General features: G+C 38.4%; 1 protein-coding gene across 6 annotated transcripts in view; it reads right to left on the reverse strand.

Moving 5' to 3' along the window:
• LOC135470438 (plexin-A4-like) overlaps window positions 1-25,274 on the reverse strand; it is a 112,457-nt gene that overhangs the window by 49,252 nt on the left and 37,931 nt on the right. For all 6 annotated transcript variants that reach the window (XM_064749383.1, XM_064749386.1, XM_064749387.1 and 3 more), the window contains exon 5: window positions 7,070-7,170. In XM_064749383.1, the coding sequence (XP_064605453.1) occupies window positions 7,070-7,170 (101 nt within the window). The remainder of the gene's footprint in view (window positions 1-7,069; window positions 7,171-25,274) is intronic.

The following is a 25,274-nucleotide window of genomic DNA, read 5'->3' on the forward strand; positions in this document are numbered from 1 at the left end:
TTAAAGTTTTGACAGAGTAACATGAAGGAAAACATAACAACACCCTCCTCCTCTCCTCCTGCCTCTTCCAGTAAACATGCCAACTCAAATAACGGAAAGTTAATATTTTACTCCATAGCTCACAAAAATAGCCATTTGGGCACAACTATTTTGTTCTTCTATCGTAACCTGACAGCTGTGATAAGATCAATTTAAACAGGAGGATTGAAACATGACATCAGGATAAATTACACCACTTGTAAATATTTCAAGAGGCCATCCTACCAAAATGTCAACACAAACATGAACTTGTTTGCATCATGAATCGATAAGCAGTAATATTGATTGCAAGCCACCTAGCAAAGCGAATCTACATCAAAGACTAGTGTGAAGTCAGATGGACACACATGGCTTTGCTAACACCACCTCATTTCCTACTGAAATGTGCTAAAAAAATCCTTTTATTGATACCCCTGAAAACGTTTTGAGAAGTAAACATATGCTACAGTAATTTAATCTAAAACATTTTCTAAGAAAGGCAATTATGTCCATGTGTTTCTTATTCTTCTTTCAAGAAAAAGTGGCCTTCTGTTCTGAGTTGTGAAGCCTACATCAAACATGCTAAAATACAAGCCCATCTTTTGGGCTATGGCTAGGTTTCATCTTACACAAAAGAAAAGCAAGATTAAAATCGTAATGACTGTTTATGAAGCAATCCGAGCCACATCCTGTAAACCTATACAAGCATTATATGTCCTGAAATTGGAAGCAGCCACTTTTGACCACGTAATTGTTGGGTTTCATACTATGTAACTTCTGTGGGCAGAAGAAGAGGAAGTATGAGTTCCTGAAGGTTATAATTGCTCTCCCGGGATCTTTCTAATGAGCACATCTAAGAGTCTTTATCTTAAATTTAAACCGACAACACATCACCGCAAGCTATACTCTAAGATTTCTTAAGCATTAATTTCTTTGTTCTTTTCCAGGGAGACAATCAATGTTTCAAGAAGTTATTGGACATTCGTGGAATTTATAAAGCAATTACCGCCCTGGTATTACAAAAAAATAATTGCTATAGGTGTAGATACATGTAAAGAAAAAAAAGGACACCTAATAAAACCCTTACAAACATATTTTCAGATATACAGTACACATAACAAAACTGTAAATATATGTTAAACATTTTATTAATGACAGAGAAAGAGACGTATTCTATCAGTACATGAGTGCAGTACATATAAGTATCACTTTGACATAGATCCTACACTTGTCCACAAGTCACTCAATACACTAAAACATGAAGTAAATGGAATGTATTAAAGCTGTCACAAAGATATGTCAGGAAAGAACTGTTTGAAAGTTAAATCACATAAAAATGTTCAAATACAAATCAAACAGAAACATTACTACAGCCACTGAAAATAAATCAACAAGTTCTCAAATACATGTACCTATATAGCCCTTCATTTTTTAAAATGGCAAATTAAATTATAAATTTACAAAAAAGAAAAACAAAGGACACACAGCTAAGTGACATTTAGGAGACTTCAGGTTTACCAGTCAAGAGCTAACACATGTTTTGTCGCAATTCAAACTGCATAGTCTGCCAAAAGGCAAACTATTAAGAATATCAGGAAATGTTAGCAATATTGTGGGGCTTAATGGGATACTCCTAGCTGTGATGATGGGCAGCCTTGGTCAGCGCAAAGACAATCAGTTGGCTAAGCCAAAAGCCATTAGGCATGACAATACAGCATCTCTCTGATCTGGATACTTGTGGCTCTCACTATTCAGATAAAAGCAGATTTTCCTTTCATCTACAATGTCCACCTGCTATTATAATCCGTTGTCAGCAGTTGACTAATGTAAAACATCTTTCCAGATCAGGAAGGTATTTCGCTGTCTAAATCCTACAAAAAGGTTATCCCTTCCTTGGGGATACTCTTTCTGCTCGCAGGGTTTTTGAGGTATGGCAAAGATCAAAGAGCAGCATGTCCATCCACTGGTAAAAACATGCATGTCGAGAAGGGTTAGATGTCTAACATGTACAATTTCCATGCAAGAGATACACAGAAAAACAAGTTTATTTATTATTTTGGATGAGCATACATGCCTGGCAATCTTTAAGAAATCACTTTAAGCTTTAAGGTACAAATATAATCAGCAGTTAGCAATTTGTCTGCAGAAAAATATTTAAGTTAGAGCTGTTTTGTGGTGTATTTTGCATGCACTGAAGGTATAATTTGCCACTTGGAAGGCCTGGTTGTTAGTATTCCCATTTATTTAAGTCACTACCTGATATATTCCATACTAAACACCACCTACAAGGTATGCAACATCACTCACCCATGGGTCATTCCTAGATCACTTTATCAAAATACATGACTGTTTGTATTAATGTTCTGTCCAACTATCAAAATATATCATCACAATTGCGTCTCTCTGGTCGAAAAATCAATTCCTGCTAATTCTTTTGGAAAAGAAAAATGTCCGCAGTACCAATCTAATGTGGAAACTAGATTTACACAGTAAGTGATCGCGTTAATACGAGGGTTTCACAAAGTCACTGAGGCGCTCCTGCAATTCCTCTTGCACCAGCAGGTCAGAATTTGCCACCATAGATCAATATTAACCAGCTCAGGCACTGTTCCTAGTAAGTTTACATAGATGATCTTATTAATGCACTTGGGTATTGTAACAATCATCGGTTGAGATATTAACCTGTTCCAAGACACTGTGTTATAAATGTAAGGATGATCGGTACCAATGGAGACAACCTACATTTGGCACCACTCGCATTTTACAATGATCACTGTAAGTTTTTTTCTGGCAGAATCCAACAACCAAAATGTCTAATCATTCTATTGCTGATAACATCATATAATAGAATTCTCCTTTTGTGAAAAGAAAATCTTGACACCAAACATGCTACCAATTCAGCACTTCATGAAAGTTTTTGTGGCACCTTGAACAATCCCCGGAGTACTAAACAAACAAATCACGCATGAGGGTAGAGCTGTGTTTTTTTTTTTCACCCTATCATTCTTTTGAAAAATTTACGATAAAAGGTTTGCTGGTTCTTCATAAAACATGGATCACTCTTTGGCCAGGCCTTGCTTTAAAAGGTTTCGGGAAGAGATGGGGGGGGGGCTCTCAAGAACTGATATCGTATCCATCTCATTAAGGGAGAATTATGGATACTCTTGGACATGTGAGGAAACATCTACTTCTTCATTGTCTGATTTATAAACAACAAGGGAGAAAGAGTGGTGATAAATAAAGTCTCAGGGAATCCCAGTGGTTACACTCTTCATGACCTGCCACGATCTGGACAGAGAAGATTAGAGAGCAACTGGCTGTCTCATCAGACACCAGGAGCCTCAAGATGTTCATAAGCCACATATGAATCTTTACTACCCAGTTGTCATGGAGACAGATGAAGTTGTAAATGAGAGCATTACCCAAGAAAGAAAGTACTATCATCAGGGAGAGATGTAAGAATTACACGTGTACACCAAAGTAACACAAGGCCAAGCTCAATTTCAAGTACCACCACTTGAAGAAAAGACAGAGCGTTCAACGAGGGATAAAAATCTGAATTAACTTCTGAATGACTAGTTCCCAAATTACTTGACCCAGGGTTCCTCCCAGTGCTGGAGTCAGTGGGCTTAAGTAACTTGACAGATATAAGCGTTACGGCCTAAAGTCTTTGCCTGATCAACTGGAGCAGTCAGTAAAAATTATTGGCGCTGTTGAGGAAGATTAGCAAATCAATGAAAGGTTAGGGTCAGATAATGAAATGGAACAGTAGAAGGATGGGATGAGCACCATGCCTCTGTCTTCCTCAGAAGTGCCTGCGAAAATTGGCGGCAAGTGTGCGGGATGTATGAAGCAGGAAAGTCCGGATGGGTACATGTGTGGTGAGGGGTGCAGGAACAACTTATGTAATTATCAGCACAGGTTATGAGGCTTTGGCTAAAACCCAAGGTGTTGATGGGTAAGAGGGTATCAGAGGAGACAATCCCTTGTGTAAAAGGCTGAACGAGCCTGAGGGAGGGAAAGAGGGATGGGAGAGAATGGAGGACTCCAAACTGTGAAGGTATGTCAACACAGGACATCGCTCCTGTCACATGCCATCACAATCAAAGCCACTTCTTCCCACCAACAGCCCACCACAACCCTAATTAGCATAATAATGCATAGCTGCACAATCCCTTGGGGACATGGAAAGATCATTTGTTGACATTTTCTTTCAGTTGAATGGCTTCACATTCATTACGTTTGGATTGCATGGGAATGAGAAACATTTGATTGCATGTTCATCAGAACGTCAACTTCTTGACTACTCTATCAGCCCGCCAACAACATCCTGCTCTTCAGCAGACACACAGCGCATTATTCCACCCTTTTTCCCTTTTTTGAGGGGTCCACATGGTCATTAATATGATTAACAACGTTTACTAATGTCCCTCCAAAGACCAAGCTACAAATCTTTTGGGCTCTTTCCCTGCCAGTAGAAGTGCGAGACTGGAGACAATAGGCACTTTTCGTGGGCAATAAGATGAGAGAGATAGCATGGGATTGTGCTGGTGTTATGTTTGTAGATCCAATTGTTCTCTCCAGGTCTAAACGAGTCTGGTTGCCGTCATCCTAGACACCAAATGCAAATGAGATTGGATGGTGTGGCCTGATAAAACCTTGGTCCTCGCTGACGAGAGAAGCAAATTCTACAAACTACAGGGGAAATAAAACAAAAACAATAAATTTGTGATTATCTCCATGGTCCAGCATCTTATGCACATGCATGCCACAATCCACCAACTTGCATACATAGCAGCTAATTACTAATAGGCCTACAGGGCATCTCATCACTTTACAGCCACGTACACAGGAATGCTATTTGGCATCCTGAGCCACTTATGACCAGATTATCAGATTTCTATATGAAGTTGAATTTATAAGCTATCAATAACTGCCACCTTGATCTTTCTGCCATAAAAGTCTGGATTTACCATGGACGAGACAGCCAATCAACCAACTTAGTTCGTCATTAACGATTCAGTCTGTAAAAATTAACCAATGTGGATTGATTTTGCTTTGTTACTCAAGACTGGCACTGTCTGAGAAATGTTTTGTATCCTGGTGATCTACCTATGTGGAAATAATACACCACATGGAAAATACAATAAAGCCCAAATTTCAGAACCAATTGTGGGAATTTAGCTTGACATAAATACATACAAAAAGACCAGCAACATTGCTTTTAATTCAATTTCAAACAATTTGTCATTAAATCAATTCATTGGCAGCCAAAAGATATGAATAAAACTAAAAAAGTAGACAAAGAATCTTGAAGTCTAGCTTTATTAACCTTTCTCCTTGTCGTTCTACACGAACAGGAGGATCTGACAAATCATAATCAATTCAGCAAATGTACAGGTTTTTCTGAAAGGCCCAGTCAATATCAAATAGTATTTACATAGAAATGGGAAGCAAAGTCTGGTGCCAAGACATCGGTCAACCTTATCATTTGGAAGCCCACATGTAACGGATGTTGAATGAAAGAAAACTAGAATAAGATAGTCACAGTCCTAAAGTCAACTATCTCAAAAAGATGTCTTGGTTCTATGTTCAATAGGTGTAGGCAGTTAAACCATCTTACTAAATGCTAAAACTACGGCTAAACAATGAATTTTGTCTCCTTCCAGGGAAAGCCATTAACACTTTTCTCCAAGTAACACGGTGAAGAGACCTGTAATGACAACAGGTTTGTCTTGCCAGGTCATTTGATGCTGCAGTAAATGATGATGCGACAAGGTAATTAAAGAGTATAAAAATTGACAAGTGTTTTTAGGAGACTTTCAATGTAACAAACTTAACGGTTGTGACACATCAAGGCCAGAAACGATGTGCACGTAACATAATGATTTGCAATATATGTGCACGGTGTCAATACTACTGATGGAAAAGCAGGTCATGACCAGAGAACAATGACTCTCCTGAAGCACAGTGAAAATAACAGAAACTATACACAAAGAGATATATAACCCTTCTAGACAAAATACCATGGACAAAATCCCACGAACTTGAGAACATGCTGACCCTTCACAGCTTGGCTGACATGTGCTGGGGAAAGAAAGAGCACCAAGCTAAAATGTGGAATCCCCCAACATGCTGCTAACTTATTATAAGGGGAACTGCAGGGCCCAATATTGATGTGACATTCACTTTACAAGAAATAATAGGGAACATGTAGGACCCAAAGGAACTCATAGCTGCCTAATTCAGAATTAACCTCGCAGAGTGTACAAAAGATTCCATGACTTACATGAAAACATGCAAAGCATGGAGGGCATAACAGTGTTGGGTGCAATGTGGTTCGAATCGTGTCACGGAAAAGAGAGTTCTAACTGAGGAAATGAAGAACAGTTGTAAGACATTAGCCCAGGGTTGGTTTTACCAAGACCAAGATTTGGTATAATGATGAAGATAGGCCAGGGTCTGTTAGACTAAAAACATAATCCAGGTTATCAGAGCCTTTAACAGCACCTTAATTCCCTATAAAGCCCTAGGTATTGGACACAATGAATGGAATGGTAGGCAGATGCAGAGGAACTGTGGCTGAGTGAGTGCTGGAGCATGCTTGGAGGTTAGATCTGCTAAGAGGCAAGGATGAAGTGCAAGACAAACACAGCCCTAGCACGCCTCTCAAAGAGAAAAGTTGGGGTTAGTCAGGAGGCAACTACACAGAACAGTCAGTTTAAAAGAGCTCCAGGGAACATCTGCACAAGAAAGACTGCAGTGATGGCTTCAGCCAAAAACTAAAATCTCTCCTTGAATATCACAGTGTTAATTTGGACAAAAAACAGATGCCGGGTTATAAATGTAGCAACAAGATTAATAGTATGAAATTCAAAAATGCAAAACTTGATTTGTGCAAGAGTGCACTAAAATTCATTCAGAATCATTCAAGAGGTCTTAAAGTCTTACAAATTATAAAAAAGATAAAGACCTTGCACAAGCATCTCCACGCATCTTTGTTCAACCTAAATCTTTACCTGTGTGAGATTGGAATGTAGTATGAACATACCTGTTTTCCAGTGAGCACCACCCACAATACGGATCTCTGGCTCCCAAACACTTGTTACAGGTCATGTATCTAGTGCAATCCTGTACCTTCAACTTGGACAACTACAAGGAAAACAGAGAAAATCCAATAAGAACAAAAATAATTTAAGAAAATTGTCCTATCAGCAGAATATACCTCTAAATAACAATGTTTTCACTACTTACACTCGCTCTTAAAAATGGTTGGCACCATACCTCCTCAATGTATTAACAAAGTGATTGATTTATCAAATTTCCTTGAATGGGTTACTCTCAGTCAATGGACACTAATTGTGTTCCTGTGAAATATTAACAACATACATGTAATGCCTTCATTAAAGGCCATGTTTAGAAATGAATCAAAACTCATGCTACTTTTTTCAGCAGCAAAGCATAGGATCTAATTTTTCAAAACATCTCTTTACTTTTTCTGCCAATAATTCATTAAGAGTCCATCTCATTACTAGAAAAACGTTACCTGCAAGGCTCTCTGGAAAGATATTGTGAATGTGCCAGAGAATGTAAGAAGACCAACATTACCGAAGACAGATTGCTTCATCAAAACATGGCTTGTTTCAAAAGGTAAATGACATGGATTTGCACGCCAAATTTTTACAACAAGGACAATGAAAAAATGGGATTATTGTTCACGAATCATAAGGATAAACATTCATTTATGCATAAACATGACACCTACATTTACAGATGCCACTGAAGTAGTGAGTTAATATTATATATGCAGATGTAAAGTCCTTGCCAGTTGGCAGGAATAAAACTTTACTCACATATTAAATGATTACAAAGAGGCCAAAGGCTAAAGCTTGTGACACTGCTGATGATGCAATTTGCTACAAATCTATCTCCTTATAATTTTCAGCTCCAACCAGCTGAACTGGTCTGTTGAATCCTGATTAGGAACTCAACAGTTTTACATTTGACTGATGTTTGGAAGGCCAGATAAAAACAGTGGCCATGTTTGACAGATGTCTTGGGCAACATCAGATCAGTTTACATCTGGTTGAGATCTCCAGGTGATGACAGGTTTCTGAGCACACAGCAATTACAGAGAGCAGAGCAGAAAACACCCCAGTGTAGGAGAAGGACAAAATCCCACAAACATGGGAACAAGCTGACCCTTCACAGCTTGGCTGACATGTGCTGGGGTTATGTGAAAAAGAGCAAAAAGCTAAAATGTGGAATCCCCCAACATGCTTCTAACTTGTTATAGAAGGAACTGTGGGGCCCACTATTGATATGACATTCACTTCACAAGAAATAATACACATATGGCTGGTCAAAGGGATGACTATCCATAAAAGCTGGAAATTTGGCCCTTAATGACTTGTTCATATCCCCCAATACAATCTCTGACAACTCTACTCAAATATGTTACAGAGCAGCTTATCCAAATGCTATGATAAATCACACAAAAATGAAAGGAAAAAAAACCCCACAAGCCCTACAGGCTTAAAACACCTATCTACACATCATCATTTCAATGTACCTGGTGAAAATGTTGTTTGGCAACAAAACAAAGGTCACACAGGTAAAGCTGTGGGAAATATTGTGGATCATCCTATCTTTTGTTGGCATCTATATAATTATCATTACAAAAAAAGATCCCTAGTAGATTTCTGCTACAAGGTTAAAGGTTTGTTTGATATGTTATCCCCAAAAAATAAGACATAGACAACCAGAAGTAAATGATCTACACAGAAACATGTGGAATCAAAATGCCACCATCAGAGCAAAGTGTGACCCAGGTTTTTTGTGATTTATTTTATGTTATCTGCAATGTGTCAACAAATATTGCAACAATGTATATATTAATAAGGTCATACACACCTGTTACACAGGCAAACAGTACAGTATTATCAGTAAGCAGAAAATAAAAACTAAACAGGAAAAGCAACAAAACTTTTATTGTAGTTTTACATAAAAAACCGAAGTTATCTCCGTTTTTTTTTTGTTTTGGTTATCTGTGATTTTACAGCAAATAAAAAGCAAGTGTTTGTATTCCATCAGGCAAACACAATGGCTGTCTGGTGACCTGGGAATCCATTCTAAGCAAGTATGGACAGTAATTTGATTCCTGTCAGTCTGACAATGCAGCCAGTCACAGGACTGGAGGTGGTTTACTACAGGTATCCAAACATATCATAACAGAAACAAAGCCACTAGGGTGTTACTTTATCTTATACTGGGCAAAAAGGGTCCATCGCACTAATATTTTATAATGTTGCCTTACTGTTTGTTCCATTTGAATTTCCCATCTGCACATGGGTACTGAGCTTGAAATTCAATACTGGAAAAATCCACAAAAACATCCAATTTACTGAAAGTTGACGATTACTGATAATTATCTATCCCATAAAATAAGTCAATTTCCGGAGGGATGCTGAAATGATAATAGAATAAACCTCTAAAGAGGATAACGCCAATTTTTCAAGCATATTATAAAAATAAATGATACTTTTTAGTAGAGGCAAGCCATTAGCAGGCAGATTGACAATGACAAAGTGAATCAGGTTATACTGTATGTCACTGGTTAATCTTACAGGCTAGCCATAGGGTCAACTTGAGGTCAGGTTCATTATATCAAGGCTCATTCTGGCTGGGGAAACTAAACAAATCTCCTCTGAATATCTCAAATGAGAAAACTAGGTATGATAAAATGGCAATAAAAGATTCATCAATTAGGAAATTATCAATATGACACCAATGGTGCTATGAAGATACACAGCATTCCACAATGCTATCTGTTTGTTGCTGTCACCTAATAATTCCTTTCAAGCCTTAACAGACTTCCTATCATTCGCTCCATCAAAATCCCAACAAATTCTTTTCAAAGCTGTTTAAAGTTAATACACACAACAGGTTGGATGTTACATGCACAACAATGTAACATTTGTCATAAAATAAATTATACTGGTACCAGTATGAACATTTTTTAACTGTATTAATTGTATAATTAAGATTGTATTAAGAGTCAATATATCAGTCAATTTTACCACACAATTTACACTTCTATTCAAATTTTGTTCACCATGAGAACAAAACTGATACTTGTGTTTTTAAAATGAAGTTCATCAGAAGTGTTAATATTAGTTTCTTTCTGATTGTTGCTTAACGCTTTACAGCGATTGTCAGTTTAAAAGTGCTAAGAATGAAAATATATGCTCCATAAATGAGAATATATAAGGCTCATATAATGGCAATGCTCAATGGTAATGTCAATGTAGAACGCCTGGAATGCTATCTCCGATGTTTTTTTTTTCCGAAGCATTTCATCATGCAAAAATATTTGCACAACTCATCAATACAGAGACAATACATTATACATAATTTGCCATTATAGACACACTGGGGAAATGCAACAAGAATTGTTATCACACCATGTAATCCTCTGGGATCTGCATGATCAAATTGGCAATGGCTTATTTACACTGACTTGTGTTAGTGTTTTAACAAAAGTGGGCCACATGAAAAAAAATTAGACAATACATATTTGCTCTCTACTCATTGTGGGAAATGGGTCACCAAATAACTGTAATATAATAATAATGAGACTACTGACACTGAACAATATCTACACCATGGTAAATATTGGCATGATATATACGTAAGTGATGAAAATAACTCTTTCAGGAACATTGCCTTTAAAGCTGCTCCACCTGATTTCAAATCTAACAAAACTTTTTGACATCTGAAATTAATCATTAATATTATATCATCAAAATACATGCAGCTACAAATGTATGTTTAAATGAAAGTGTGAAATATGTAAGTCATCTATTGCTTCCTTGGTTCTATTTCTTCCCTATACATGAAGAAATGATATTTTTTAAAAGTTTGCTAATTGTAATACTTTCAAGGACGGCTTTGTATACATGTAACTCATTTACTGATACAGGTTATCTCCGACTCATAAAACCTATGGTGTAGTCACTTTAAGCTGGCAGCTATCATATCTTGGCTAACAAATAATCACGTGATGAGTTGATGGGACTAACTTAAGTCAAATATCCACTTGGTGATCAATCCCCTAGCTTCGCTGATCTTTGAGTAAGGTGGTTTGTCATGGAACACTGAGTTCACAGTCTTTCCTGGCCAGATAGCAATTTAGTTTACTCAGGTCTCTGGAGGTGACATTTCCATCAAGCCCCTCTATATGTTCGTGCCATCTCCACGTCCAATGGCCAGCCCATAACCCATTGGCCAACATTACATTCAATTGCTAGGGAGATCTGCTCAGTTGGGCTCTGCACGTCCATTGTGTTATAGCCAATGGTCAGACAAATATGTAATTATTTTTGTCGCGGCATGGCCAGTAATAACTGGACATAGCAGCCATGCTAAACCCTGGGGACAATTCCGATCAATTCCAGCCCTCCATTGACTAATGCCATTAGCAACTTATAATAGTGGAAAGCAGACCTGCCAATGATCTGTTGATGCTCTTCTTCAGCGAATCTTTGAACATCACAGGAATCAACAAATGAAAGCTTCTTAATACATATCAGAAATCCCCACTGTTAAGGATTTCAATTCACCCTACTGACCAGAACATGGAGCGGTTTGGTTGAAACTACTTTAAAAGATTCATTTTCCAAATTCTCTTTCATGAATAATGCACAGCCTGGAGGAAGTCCAAGTCTCCATTTCCTCCACAAGAGATTGGTGTTCTACACTACATGCTACTGTTAATTTACTTCAAGTTTACCGCAATATGCAAAGGGATTATCTTGCACCATCCCCACTGCAAAATCCCACCCTTTGGGCTGAAACAACTGCTTTTATCCATCCAACTTCTCACCCCACTCCATCTATCAACATCGCAGTGCATCTGTGTCCAGGGTGGATTAAGAGCTGAAAATAAGTAACTTTCTTAAAGCTATATGCTACATCTGTGTTTTGTGAGAGAGGTTTCACTTCACAAACAACTTCAGTAGAGCTGAACAGTCATTGAAAATTCAATAGTGTTTCTTGCTCAATGCAGAGTGTTTCTTGCTCAGTGTATAATGTTTCCCTGTGCTATGTGGACACTAGCAAAGACCTCCAATAAATGGTAATGTCCTCCACTCCCATAGGAGTCAATCTTTCTGAAATTAGGTTTGTTTCATTTCTTATTGGGTTGGTTTCTCAAATAGAATCAGATTGGTGGAACAGATATTTCCCCCTGGGATGTCCGTCATGGCGATTGAGCCACAGAGCCGATGAAGCCAGACTTTTATCAGCTACCAGTCGATATTGGTCACTTTCACGCCTCACACTTCTACAATAGCAGACCCTTGATTAAACTTATCAATCGATGTCAAATCATACAGTTTTCATCTCAACCTACAAACAACAGTTAAGCTAATGAGGCTGAGCCAATCGCGCTGTGCTTTTGCTTGACCTCAGATCCAAGGGGTTATTCTGCCTGACCAGAGACACTGAGCCAATAGTCACAGCAAGTGGCTGGTCATCCTTGTAAGGTACACATTAACTATCAACACAATTTATTATGTACCATATCATACTCAGACCAAACAACCATTTCAGACTTCAAAGAGCAATGCTTTATTTTGTGCTTGAACATGACTCTAAAGTGCTGACTAAGTTCTAGACATGCTTTGGTGTCACAAGGGCTTAGTTCCATTCAAACTGCTCATTGTAATGAAGTACTCACGGTCAGATCAGCAGACTAGTTCTAATTATCTTTGATTACATTGTCACAGTCACCAACTGGAAAAAGCCATCAATAATCAATAATGACTATTAAAGTATAACACAGTATGCCTAAGCCACCATACATGTATTCCAGTCCACTTTCCAATGTTTCCTCTCAAATAATGGATTCTTGCCCCAAGATATAAGTGCTACTGCAGCTCAGCTTTTCTGGATGTTTCTTATTGAACCATCCCCAGTCTTGGTTATCAATACATGATAATTGGCTTTGAAGTATATTGTTTGAGCATGATGGAAATGGGGTGAAATTTTGGCTCAGAACATGGAGCATAAAAAAATCAACCTTGTTATTAAAGAAAGACTATCAGCTTTAGTCACCCTTATCAATTCAAAGACTTCAAACGGTTAGCACATCAAACACAAGTGGAACAGCAAGATTTTGAGTTGCACTACTTAGTAAATTCCTCTTTAATCAAAATGAACCAAAGCAGTTTATGGAGCCTTAATGACAGCCATGCGGCATGGATTGAAAAACAGGAGTACTGATCACCAAATCATATTTATAGATAAATATAACCTTGATGGTATAAAATACAAATAGCCTGAGATACATTTGACATCTAACCTCTAATGGTAACACAAAGCAACAACATAGCCAAGAAAACATCCAGTTAGGAGTGCAGCCACGGATGAATGTTCACAAATCTTGTAAGACAAGAATATATAAGAGAATAAGAGAGCAGCAAAATTTTCTCAACTATGGCACTTTATCTTGATCAGGTTTCTGGGAGTGCAGACATGTTTCAGGGAAGAAACTGTATTGGTATTAAATGGAACAAGTCTAAACACTGGCACAGTTAATAATTCCAGTTACCTAAATTCAGGTATGTACATACAGCTTTTGACATCCAAATATTTTTTCTAAGCTGCATAAATATAGGCACATACATAAAAAACTCATTTCAAGCTAACACATAGAATTTGTGTCCTAAAATGTAATGTTATCATTTCCTGAAAATCGTGGCAGTGAACTACATGTACATGTAAAATTCTTTGTTGTACATTATGAAATATAAAAATTCACAGAAAATATTTACAAGAAGATTTCCATTTCACAAACCATAGCAATTTCAGTCAACCAAAAGCACTATTATCAAATGTCTCAAAACTTGGACCGTAGCTGTATACATCTGTCATTTCTGATCAGTCTTATGGATATTTAGCATGCAACATTGGAGAGGAGATAAATTGCTTCGGGGGAGGGGGGGGGGGGGGGGGCTTCTGTGAAGAAGGGGCCTGTGCCTATAATTAATAGTCTCCCTTTATAGCCCACATATGTCTAGGATCTTTCAAGTGCCTTTGATATCCTGTCATAATATCTCTGACATGCTGATAATTGTGACTCCTCTCTGGGTTATTGTTGTACCATGATTAGCACAGGAAGAAGAATGCACCGGTGGGTTTCTGATGAACAAGACAGCTGAACTGCTGACCCTCCCTAGTCCGTTGTGCAGAAAACAATACCTGTGCAGTACACGAAGGGGGTTGCCTGGGGAAGCTCAATGGACAGAGAGCAGTTTGCCAAGCAGCAACCGCAGATACAGAAAAAGGAGACAAGAGCGGTGGCTATGAGAAAGTTTTTGTCAAGTGAGCCGTGCTGTTGTGAAGGGGATAATGTTGACAGTGACATACCGGAGAAGAAAGGGACAAACAGCAGGGTCAGAATTCCTGTCGTTCCTCAGTGAAGGGAGACTATCAATAAGTGCCCACTGTCACCCAATACAAGCCACACTCGGCACAAACACAGAACACACCCTCTCACAGCATCCTAGCTCCTGGCTCATGCAGGCAGGGGAAAAACAACCAGATTGCACAAAAATGTCATTACCGCATAGTTTATTGAGGACTAGGGCCAATCAGCTGTATGTTTACCCCCATTGTTGTTAACCACAGCAGCCATAACCAAACGGTCTTTTACGACAACAAAGCCTATTTCCACACCCATGAAGCAATCACAGGGAGGTGATTGTGTTTTATCTCCTACATTTCAGTCTGTTCATTCAGCATGCATCACATCTCTGTGAACAAATGTAATGCTTCTACAGGCTGTCTGGAGGTCACAAACCAAATGTTCTCTCAGAAAATTTTCCTTTATAATGCACCAGTCAACAAATTCGACTTAAGCCTTCATCTGCCAACACAACTCCAGTCAATTACTTAAAATATATGCAGGCCTTACAGCTTTGCTGGCGTAGCTAAGGCCTGTCTTGCACTTAGAAAGCGATAAATACCAATGAGCTGAGCTAGGATCCAACGTTACAGTTCCAAATTGTTCCCAAATCTTGCAAAACACAAATGCTGTTTGGTTACCTTCATCACAAGGTCTTAAAGATCATCTATCGACAACAATTTTATCAATCTTCACATCCCATTTACAATATGAACACACCCATGATCAGGTAAAACAGAATTATGCTTTACATTGTCTGATTAATGCACTTCACAAACAGTTACTTCTGAGTAATTTATTTCCCACTCACTCTGAATTATTGCAACACTTTCAAAGGCACATATACAGGTGTTAAATTTGGAAGGTGTGTGGTAGAATTTGAAAATGTTACTTCTTTGACATGCCCCAGCAATTTGCTAGAATGACACACAAAAGGTCCACAAGTGTAGTGCACCATTTGGCACTTGTCTAAGAGTTGTGCTGTGTTGAAAGTAAGGGCATTAGGGACTCAGGTCAGCACCTCAGCAGACTAGAATAATCCAAGTGGAAATCTAAACTTTCCAAATAAACAGGGCATCTCCGGATGAATTTAATGAGATGGCGCAATAGCAGGCAATTTCCAAACAACATGAGGCAACATTCATGTAACACCTGTTCAAATAACTCATTAACAGCACACCAACCCAGCAGGTAAACTACTTCTCCAGAAGCTGAGGGGATATACCTGAAACTGACACCAACCTTATCTGCACACTCTCATATCGCAGTGCAGGAATGTGCATTTCACCACAGAACATTGTCATAAGGTCAGAGCTTAGATTCCTGCAATGCTTGGTGGGTGCATTCACACAGCAATTACAGGCGAAGCAGGAATCTGTGGCAAGCTGTTCCTTGCCCAAGCAAAGCAATCAGTCCCCTGAGCACATGAATAATAGCTAGGAACGTAACCCCAGACTTCTGGACTCTGTAAACTGCGAACTAATTACATCATGCAGGGTAACCAAGAAATATTTGATCATAAATTTGACCAGTGCCTTGGTCATGAATCAACTTTCACTCAGGATGATATCTGTTCTCGCTTCAGTGCCTGCAGTGGGTGTAATCATCTTGAAACACGGACGCTTTTTTTTTTTGGCTGTTCACTTGGCCCTTTATTTTTTTTTTTTTTTTTTGACAAATGGAGAATCAGGCACGTCCCAATCTTAGTCAGCAGACAAGCTTCATTTTTTTTTTTAATTTTTCCTCACACATTCAAACATTGGTGAACTTTTTGTCCATCATGAAATCTGAAATTTATTTAGCTCTTTGAAATTGAAATGAAAGCCTTGGAATCGTAAAGTTAATGGAATTATCATTATTTATAGAAACATTTTGTCAGAAAAATGGTCAGAAAAGGGCACAAATTTAATAAGTAAAACATGTTTCCAGATAAAGCATAACACAAATAACAGATACAAGACAGCCTTTAAGAAGTATTTAAATACACATCTTCTTGCCATACACACGTCTTCTTCCCATACAGGTTTACTGAGGTACGGAGGTCACAAGCACATCAGCACTTGGCAAAAATTCCCTTTAAACACTTAAGCCGTACTTTGGGATTCTATGTCAACTCCTTGAGAGGAATGACAATGGCCCACATGTACACATGAAAAGAAACCAGTAAACCCCTAGTCTTCCCTCCTTGACGCTGCATTATATACACATTTACATCTGCTGTATCACTCGAACAAAGCATCAAGATGGGGAAAATGACAAGGACAGTTGTCTGTCAGTCTTGCAAAATGAATGCTGAATACAATCTCTAACCAGTCCTGCCCATTTCCTCGAGAAATGAGCTTAATCTAAACACCAGAAGTTGCAACACTGTTACAGAAGAAAGAATTTGGATCATTTCAAAAACAGCCCTCCTGATGACATTTAACCCTTCAATTATTCCTCTAGAAAAGCAAGTTGGAGTAAGCTCTACTATGAACAAATTACAATAGCTTCAGGCATCAGACATGCGTGTGTCAGACAGGCATGAGATGTTAGCAGCATTAGCTTAGTTATTTCAAGTCTTTCCACTGGCATTGACTGTAACATTTCAAAATGGCAGGTTTATGGCAGAAATAGAGTGCCAGACACCAGCTGGTCTACAATAATAATTGTGGCCAAGCTTGTAACCAACAAGGGATGAAGCATACAGCTGACTGATTATATCTTTATCATCCAACCTAACACAAATAAGACATTTCACTTTCTATTAAATACTCCAGGATTCAATGCAATGAGACGACACATCGACCACAAATGAACATCCTCAAGCACCTTTTCTTTAGTACTTACAGTGTTTCTTGTATATGATTGAGCCAAATGTGACTACGATTCTAGGACAGAAGCCTGTAAACAGTGACATATGTATCTGAAAATCACTGTTTTGCAACAAACAACCTTCTGGAATCATTTGTGTTTTAATCCATCAAATCATAGCACACTGTCAGATATGATGTTATCAAGTACGTACTGTAGAAAGCACACTTGCATATTCTTTCCCCACTCAAATCTTTTAAGCATGAAGAAACAGTGAGTCACTTTATACCACTGACAACTTCAACTAACTTATTTCATTGACTATCTCATCTGTAATCACTCTCCATGCCTACATGCAGTAATAATGCTTCCAGTACGTGATGCACACTAATCCCGTCCCACTGAAAAAGTCCTAAAAACAGGGAAATAATAACTCTGTAGAATGTGATACATGTTGCTCATCCAGTAAGCAGTTAGACCTATGACCATTCCATTAATGAGTCAAAGATGGTATCAAATTACAGAAATGACTTATCCATAAATCTACACATGACAATCTTTTCTCTCTTTTCCCCACTAGAAGATGAAGGCAATGAGTGACAGCACAGTTGGAAAGCCTATTTCCTGGTAGAGTTACCGAGGTGTCATGTTGCCAAGTCAATGAGTATTCCCCCATCAGCACCTGTCCCTAAGCCATGGTCAGATTCCCATCACAGCTCAGACCCACCAGCACCATCAGCAGCCAATGGCAATTCAATGGCTATCCCTGGATTGCATCTTCGAACCTCTATTTGTAGGGTCCAGATAGCATGGATTGGTGCCAAGGTTTCTGGCCACAATTCCCAGCCCAGAGGTGCACAATGTTTATGAAAAGGCTGAACCAAACTGAAAATGCCATCAAAGTCAACATCTTTTAAAATGGCATGGCTTGCACAGCTTTGCTCCACCCCATTTCTGCTTGCTACACCAATCTTAGCTATCAGTGGAGTTGACCCATGCTCTGTAGCAGTTTCCTTTTTATCAGAAGTCTATCAGTGCTCTTGTGGACCTGGGGTGTTACTCTTGGATCCCCCCTGGTTCCGATAGACAGGGTATCAACTGTATTAGGGACACTGTTGAAGAAGAATACCGCCTGTCAGGCAAATCTTAGCCAAAGTTCAATCAATGTAGGATAAAGACACAAATACACCAAGATGCAAATTAGGCATCATGCATGCAGGCTACATCCTGTTAAATTCACGTAATACACATAAAAAACAAAACAAAACAAAACAAAAACATCTTACGTTCCTCCTAAACTGTACCGAAAGTAAGAAGAAAGGGGTTGATTAACAAAAGCATGTAAGGAGATAAAATCAAGGTCATATTTTTTTCAGTCCTGCCAACTGTATCCCACACACAGAAGTCAGCATAGGGCACCCTTTCTACAGGTTTAGTTTCTACTCAGGCCACATACATGTAGGTAATAGGGCAAAAATGTAATGCCTTTCTGATAACTACCCAGTCATGGTGTGAAAAGAAAATCCCTGAGCAAAAGCCAAATTCCCTGATGAGGGGTTAACCTGTGGGACATCAATAAATTGACAAAATAAATAAATTAAGTTTACCAGACTTACAAGTTGTAATCATATCAGTGAGCTCCCAAGGCTATACCCAGAGTTCAGCTAAATCAAGCATTTATATTACAAGTGAAGATTTACAAGAATGTTTCAGATGCACAAACATAACAGTTCAGAATGCTCTTGGCTGAATCAAATTATCATTGTATGTGTGTGTGTGTGTCTTTTTTCTCTCTCCCATTGCTTGAACTTTGCCAATCCCTTTTTGGAGGCTACACGGTCATTTCTTTCAGCCGCTTTACCTTTGGAAGTACAAATGGTTGAACTCCAGAGCTGGCAATTATGAAGACAAGTTATTACACAGGAGAGTCGCATGCCCCGGGACAGCTACTTGCACAATCTCCCTACTGCAGCTTATTGATTACTCCTATTGTTTATGACAACTGTTACTTTGCAAGAGACCACCTTTCCATATTAGGATAATGGAAACCTTAAAGGGACGAAAATAACATCACTATCAGAACTGTCAGAACTTTTTTTCAGCCCTTTAAGCAAATGTCAGACAACACCCTATGATTTGCTGCCCAGGTTCTTAGTACTTTTATTTTAAATATATTAAAATTTTTTAAAACATAGAAGGATCAAATATAGGGTAAAGCCAACTTTAAATATATCTCATTTTAAGAAAAAAAAAAAAAAAGGATGTTGCACATATTTTTTCTGTACATTTTAGCATTCTACAAAAAGTAATCACCACAGACCAGTAAATATATGTCATATGGCACCACTCGAAAAAAATTCTTTTTTTCCAAGGTATTGTTTTTCATTTGCCAGTTCAACTTCATGTCCCACTATGGGCCTAATATAGTGACTGAGGGGAGAGGGAACAGTGGAGAAGGCCACCAAGTTCCCCTGCTTATCCAGTTTTTAATGATCTACCCTGAAAATGGAATTCTGCTGGAAACTATAAAGATATTCTCTTGGTGATTGTATTGCCTATAGAAGTGGGTCTCACAAAAGCTGCACAATCACTGTTCAAAGCTGATCACTAATATCAGTAACACTGACTGTATACCTGCCCCTAACCCATGCCCTTCCAGAGAACAATTCTGAGGTAAGTATTCATCAGGGACACTACATAAAGTTAATCCACAGCCAGACTACATTATATATTGATCACCAGAGACCATCGAAAAGATACAGGTAGATGAACTCCTTTCTGGGTTTATAACTATAAGGTAGATGACTTGTTGAATTGCAGTGAGAGATTTGGAAATGAAAATCTGAGCCACAGTTCTGTGGAGACAATGCTGTGATGCAGAGAGATTACACCCACATTCACAGCAACGGAAGCTCTCTTTTGAACCACAGAGAGTCCGGAATTCCACCTACATTGTGAGAGGAGAAGATGGCATGGATCAGATAGCCATATACATGTACGTGCCTATGTAATCTTGAGTTTATTGACTAGAGGAGATGACCTATACACCTTATACAAATCTCTCCTGATAAAGAAACTTTTGCAGCTAGAAATATTCTGGACATGTTCAACTTAGACAATTTCCCCAGCCAGAGTGAAACCTTCTTTATCAGACATTTTCTGACTTGATCAAAACAGACAATAAACTCCTCCCCCCCATCCTTCCCAAAAAACACATACAACACTTACATGTATGCTGCCATTTACTGACTTGTTGAGGCAGTTGGTTGCTGCAGAGGTAGGTCAGAAATGACACATCATGCTAAGACACTTCGCCTAGAGGTGAGGTAGATTGAATTATTGACCCATCACTTCAGCTATGTCATGTTAAATTAGTGAAGGTAACTCTAACCTTTCATCTTCACAGAAGAAAATATGATCCACTCCAGGGATTGTGGGAAGTTTCTCAGGTAAACCTATCTAGAGGGGCAAATGAAGAACATACCCAGAAAGCGACAGGGCTAGACATGTTGTGTACATCCCTTTAAGAATACTAGCATAAATTTGGCCTTTCTTCTAAGCTTCTCCCCATTTGAAGAAAAAAAAAACATTTTCAATAAGCTGCAACAACAACTTGCCTGAAGCCTTACAATGGAAAGTGTTGTCATGTACATTGAAGTATTAATCTGTCCTGTTCAGCTACATCACTACAACACATGTTCAAAATCAACTTCAACAAGTGCAATTTCGTGCCCAACCGCCAAGTAAGGCAATGTCACTATGTCCAGTCAGTAAAACAGCCAGTCTCATCGTCTTCACTTGAGGTACTCTAAGGGTCTGCAAGACTGAAAACACTTTCTTTGATTCCGTCAGCCAAAATCAATGGCTGACCCCCTGGGAAATAAGAATCCAATTTGAGTCCCTCTACCACATATTAAAGCCTGGCTTGGAATTCAATTAAGTGGAGTCTTTATAGATTTTTCCTACTGACTTTTTTCCTCATTCAGGAATGTGGATATACATGCATTAAGTCAGGGTGTGAAAATAACACAGTTTTCCATGTAAACTATGGCCAGATGGCTGATGGGTAAGCCATCTCAAACAGGGATGCTCCAATGAAATCACTGTGATGAATAGGCTAGCGAGGGTATCACCCATGCTACGTACTAGGGGTAAGTTCAATCGGGCTAAAAACCTACAGGCCCAATACACATGCAAGTAATTACCACGCGACATTACCCCTCAGTCAGCCCTGACTATAAACTGTTTACACCAGCCAATTACATGTAAGCAAGGATATGTCAATTAGGCTAGGCTAACACACTACAACAGCTTCAGAATTATCTAAGGCAAGCATGTGCCTCCAAGCCCCACCTTCAATGGTGGACTGCTTACCAACCCAAAACTAATATGTCATAATTGTCACTGAATATATCTCATCTTGTTAGCATCAATGTTGTATCAATCATTGCTTGTATTGCATCAAAGAAGCGTCATTCATCTCCTTCAGAACGAAAACAACATAGGGCATATCTGTTTACACTTGCAGTCACAACTTGTTTATGAATGAATACAAAACCCTGCATTATTTTGCTCTAAGCTATTCTTTGCCTAGTACACAACAGCTTTTCCTGCATTATTGAGAACACGCAGCTCCTACATGCTTGTCCAGCACCATGAATATTACATATTATATGCTGTCTTTTGTTACTGTGAATGAATTCAACAATCCTGCCATGTGACAAGCAAATTCATAACAATCATCTCTACATGTATCACACATTTTACATGGACAAAAACTATGTTTATTTTATAAATGTTTTGTGATGCTACTGCATATTAACAAAAGCATATGAAGGTGTACGTCTCGTCATTTTAATTGAAGAGAAAAGAAATGGCACAAGTATAATAATTCCCTGGCATTTGTGAAAGAGACATAAAACATGATCATCATGAATGGTGACACAGGAGGACATAAAGTCGGCTACATGTGGTCCATAAGACCGATTATGGGCTTTCATAGTTTTCCCTTCATCTGATTGTGAAAGGACATCAGTTTGCATAAAGTAGCCCGTTTCCATTCAAGCAGGCATGTGTGAGTACTTGTAATGGTAGTCGTAAGTCTGTCTATGGCTGTCTGGTCAGTGCAGGAGAATCATACTTCATACTAATCACTTATGGTGCACAGAAGCGCTAGAATAGATGAACATGACATGTCTGGCTTTTACTCTAATGTATCTACATCACAAACATAACTGTAATTTACACCTTGTAAGTCTCGTGCTTGGAATTATTTTGCAGATATATTAAAGGTTTGTTATCAGTGGAAATGCACTTAGAACAGATCATCTTGAATTATAGTATATGTGACTTAAAACACACTAAGACTCACCAAGATTTAAAGGCGGCCATTTGTACTGTCAGAGTTGGGGGAATTTCATTGACAGCCACACAAGCCTCATATCACAATTTTATACACACGCCAGAAAGTTGAGTCATTCCCACAATACACTGGTGATGCACTACCGTGACATGTTCATGCCATGGGATTTAATCTCCTCATTCATAATCCTTAGAAATAATAGAAGACACAGGAAAGCTGTCAGCTGGCAATCAATGGCAACCAGGTAGAATTTAATTACTAGCCATGACCTGATAAGCTTCACCTGCATAGAGTGGAAAGCTTCATCAGTATTATTATAGTGCACTATGTTTAAGTGCTGGAAACAGAATACACAGTTGTTGTTGTTGTTGTTGTTGTGCCTAATGGCTGTAACCTTATACAGCTGTCTTTGCACACCTTATCTGGCTCAGAAGTAATATTTCACCTGAATGAATGAAGGATTTGTAAATTTATAGCTGTATATTTGTGAAATAATAGGAGGTCAAGAAAAGCCTTTGTCTAACCATGCATTAGCCTGTCAAACTTGATCAATCATGGATGTTTAATATGTACTCATTTTTCCCTTTGATTATAGGAAGCAGTGTATGGGTTAGTCATCAACCAGTAATATATGGCACAGGCTCTTAAATGCCGGATGTGCAAACAGTTTTAGCTACTGCGAAAACGGCAGACTTTCTCCACTTAGTAATAGCCCCACTTTTTCTTTTTCTAAGAGTCTCATAATCCTTCTTTTGTCAAAACCCATGAGGGCATCAAAATGGAATCACTTCTGCAATTATTGACAATTAATTGATTAAATATTTCTGACGCGCACATAAATATCCTATTTCCGTCCTATATCAAGCCAGTGGAATGAAGCAACTGCGGCTTTCTCTGCTGTAAGATTGAAACTGCACGCTGTTATAGAGTTTGGATGATTTGCTATTGATCATGAGTTAACATTTCATTTCCATTGCTAACCGCTTCAAAGAGTCTGGCTGATTCAACCATTTTGAGAACAAAGGGCTTTCTATGGCCAGCTCCACCTCCTAAACATCAAATATACATTACGCACCCACTATGCTACAAGCAGGTTCCATGTTTTCTCACAATTACAGGCTGCATTTGTTCGAACACTGGCCGAATGGAAGCTGATTTTTGTCACACTTTCCCTCCTTTGCTGCAAGATCCTCAATTTCCTGCGTGCAACACCTCACGTCCCTCTCACTATTGTTTCCATTTAAGCAACCCACAACAAAACCTAACCCAAAACTGTCAAATTTGATATGTTAAATCAAGTTTGGACAAATCTGTCTCTGATGAAAGATCAAATTCCATCACGACAAGGGAATAATTTCTTTGAAGCACAGTTGACGGGCAACCAGTGGTGTATGGCATGCCTGTGGACATGCATGCAACCAACACAAGACCAAGGCACTCATGCTTCCCTGTATGAGCACACCACGGCAATTAAAAACAAAAACTTTCATAATTTTCATTCTTCAAGATTTACAAACATCCATCACCCACAAAAGAACTGCAATACCCTTTATATAGATAAAACTGCTGTAATATAAGAGATTGTGCAAGCTGGTTACATAGTTTCAAAATGCATTCAAATTTATTTTATACGGGTAATGAGGAAAATATCTGAACAAAATCTCAAAATTATCCGAAACTACATCAACTAAAATCAGAAAGGTCTTTGTATTAAGATTCATGATATGAAATCATCAATAATTCATCTGATTGGCTTTTAGTTGATCACGAACACATAAATGTCAAAAGTTACAATCTTATTTGGTAACTTATCGCTTTAAACCAATGATACACACCACTAATTTTCATAAATGTTACAGAGCAGGCAAAAACTGCTGAAGAGTGAAAAAGAACATTAAAACTGACAGTTGACATTTGCCTGTTTAAAGGACTGAACACAGATTAGAGAAAAAATTACCAAATTCTTAACTAATTGACTGATGTTGACAACAATTGCTCAACCGAAATGGATGGAGATGGAAATGACAGCCCTACACATACGGGTCTTCTGAATGTCAAAATAGATGACTGCATCATCAGCTAATGAGACACACTGGGGGCATAATATAATTACACACCATACAGCAGACATACAAGAACAAATTAAACTCTGGCTGTGAGAGGTTATCATGGATGAAAATGCACATGAAGTTGTGCCACAGTTTACACACAGATGCCTGTGTTTGATGTAAATGTATACTTCTTAAACAAAGGCCATGGAGGTGTGTGATGTGTCATTTACTTAATTTCAATCAAAATGTTACATTGTAACTCACATATGTTCTGGATGTAATCTTACCCATAACACTGCCTTGACAAAACAAAACATATTTCACAAAATGTGTAGTTTGTTTCGAATATGCTGCTAACAAGTTCTTCTTTGTTTATCACAGCTGAGTGCTTAAAAAATTTCCTACAGAAAGAGATCCCATGAGCTCAAAACCTAATGGGTTGCACCAGATACACTTAAACTTTCAGTCTTATCCTGGTTACTGACATATTCAACAATAAGGTATTCAGTTCCACCTGTTGTTTGATGTCCTAGTAGAATGTAGATTTAGACGGCCAATAATGCTTGGTGATAATGCCTCTGAT

Source organism: Liolophura sinensis, chromosome 7 (assembly GCF_032854445.1).
Source record: "Liolophura sinensis isolate JHLJ2023 chromosome 7, CUHK_Ljap_v2, whole genome shotgun sequence".
NCBI lineage: Eukaryota > Metazoa > Mollusca > Polyplacophora > Chitonida > Chitonidae > Liolophura > Liolophura sinensis.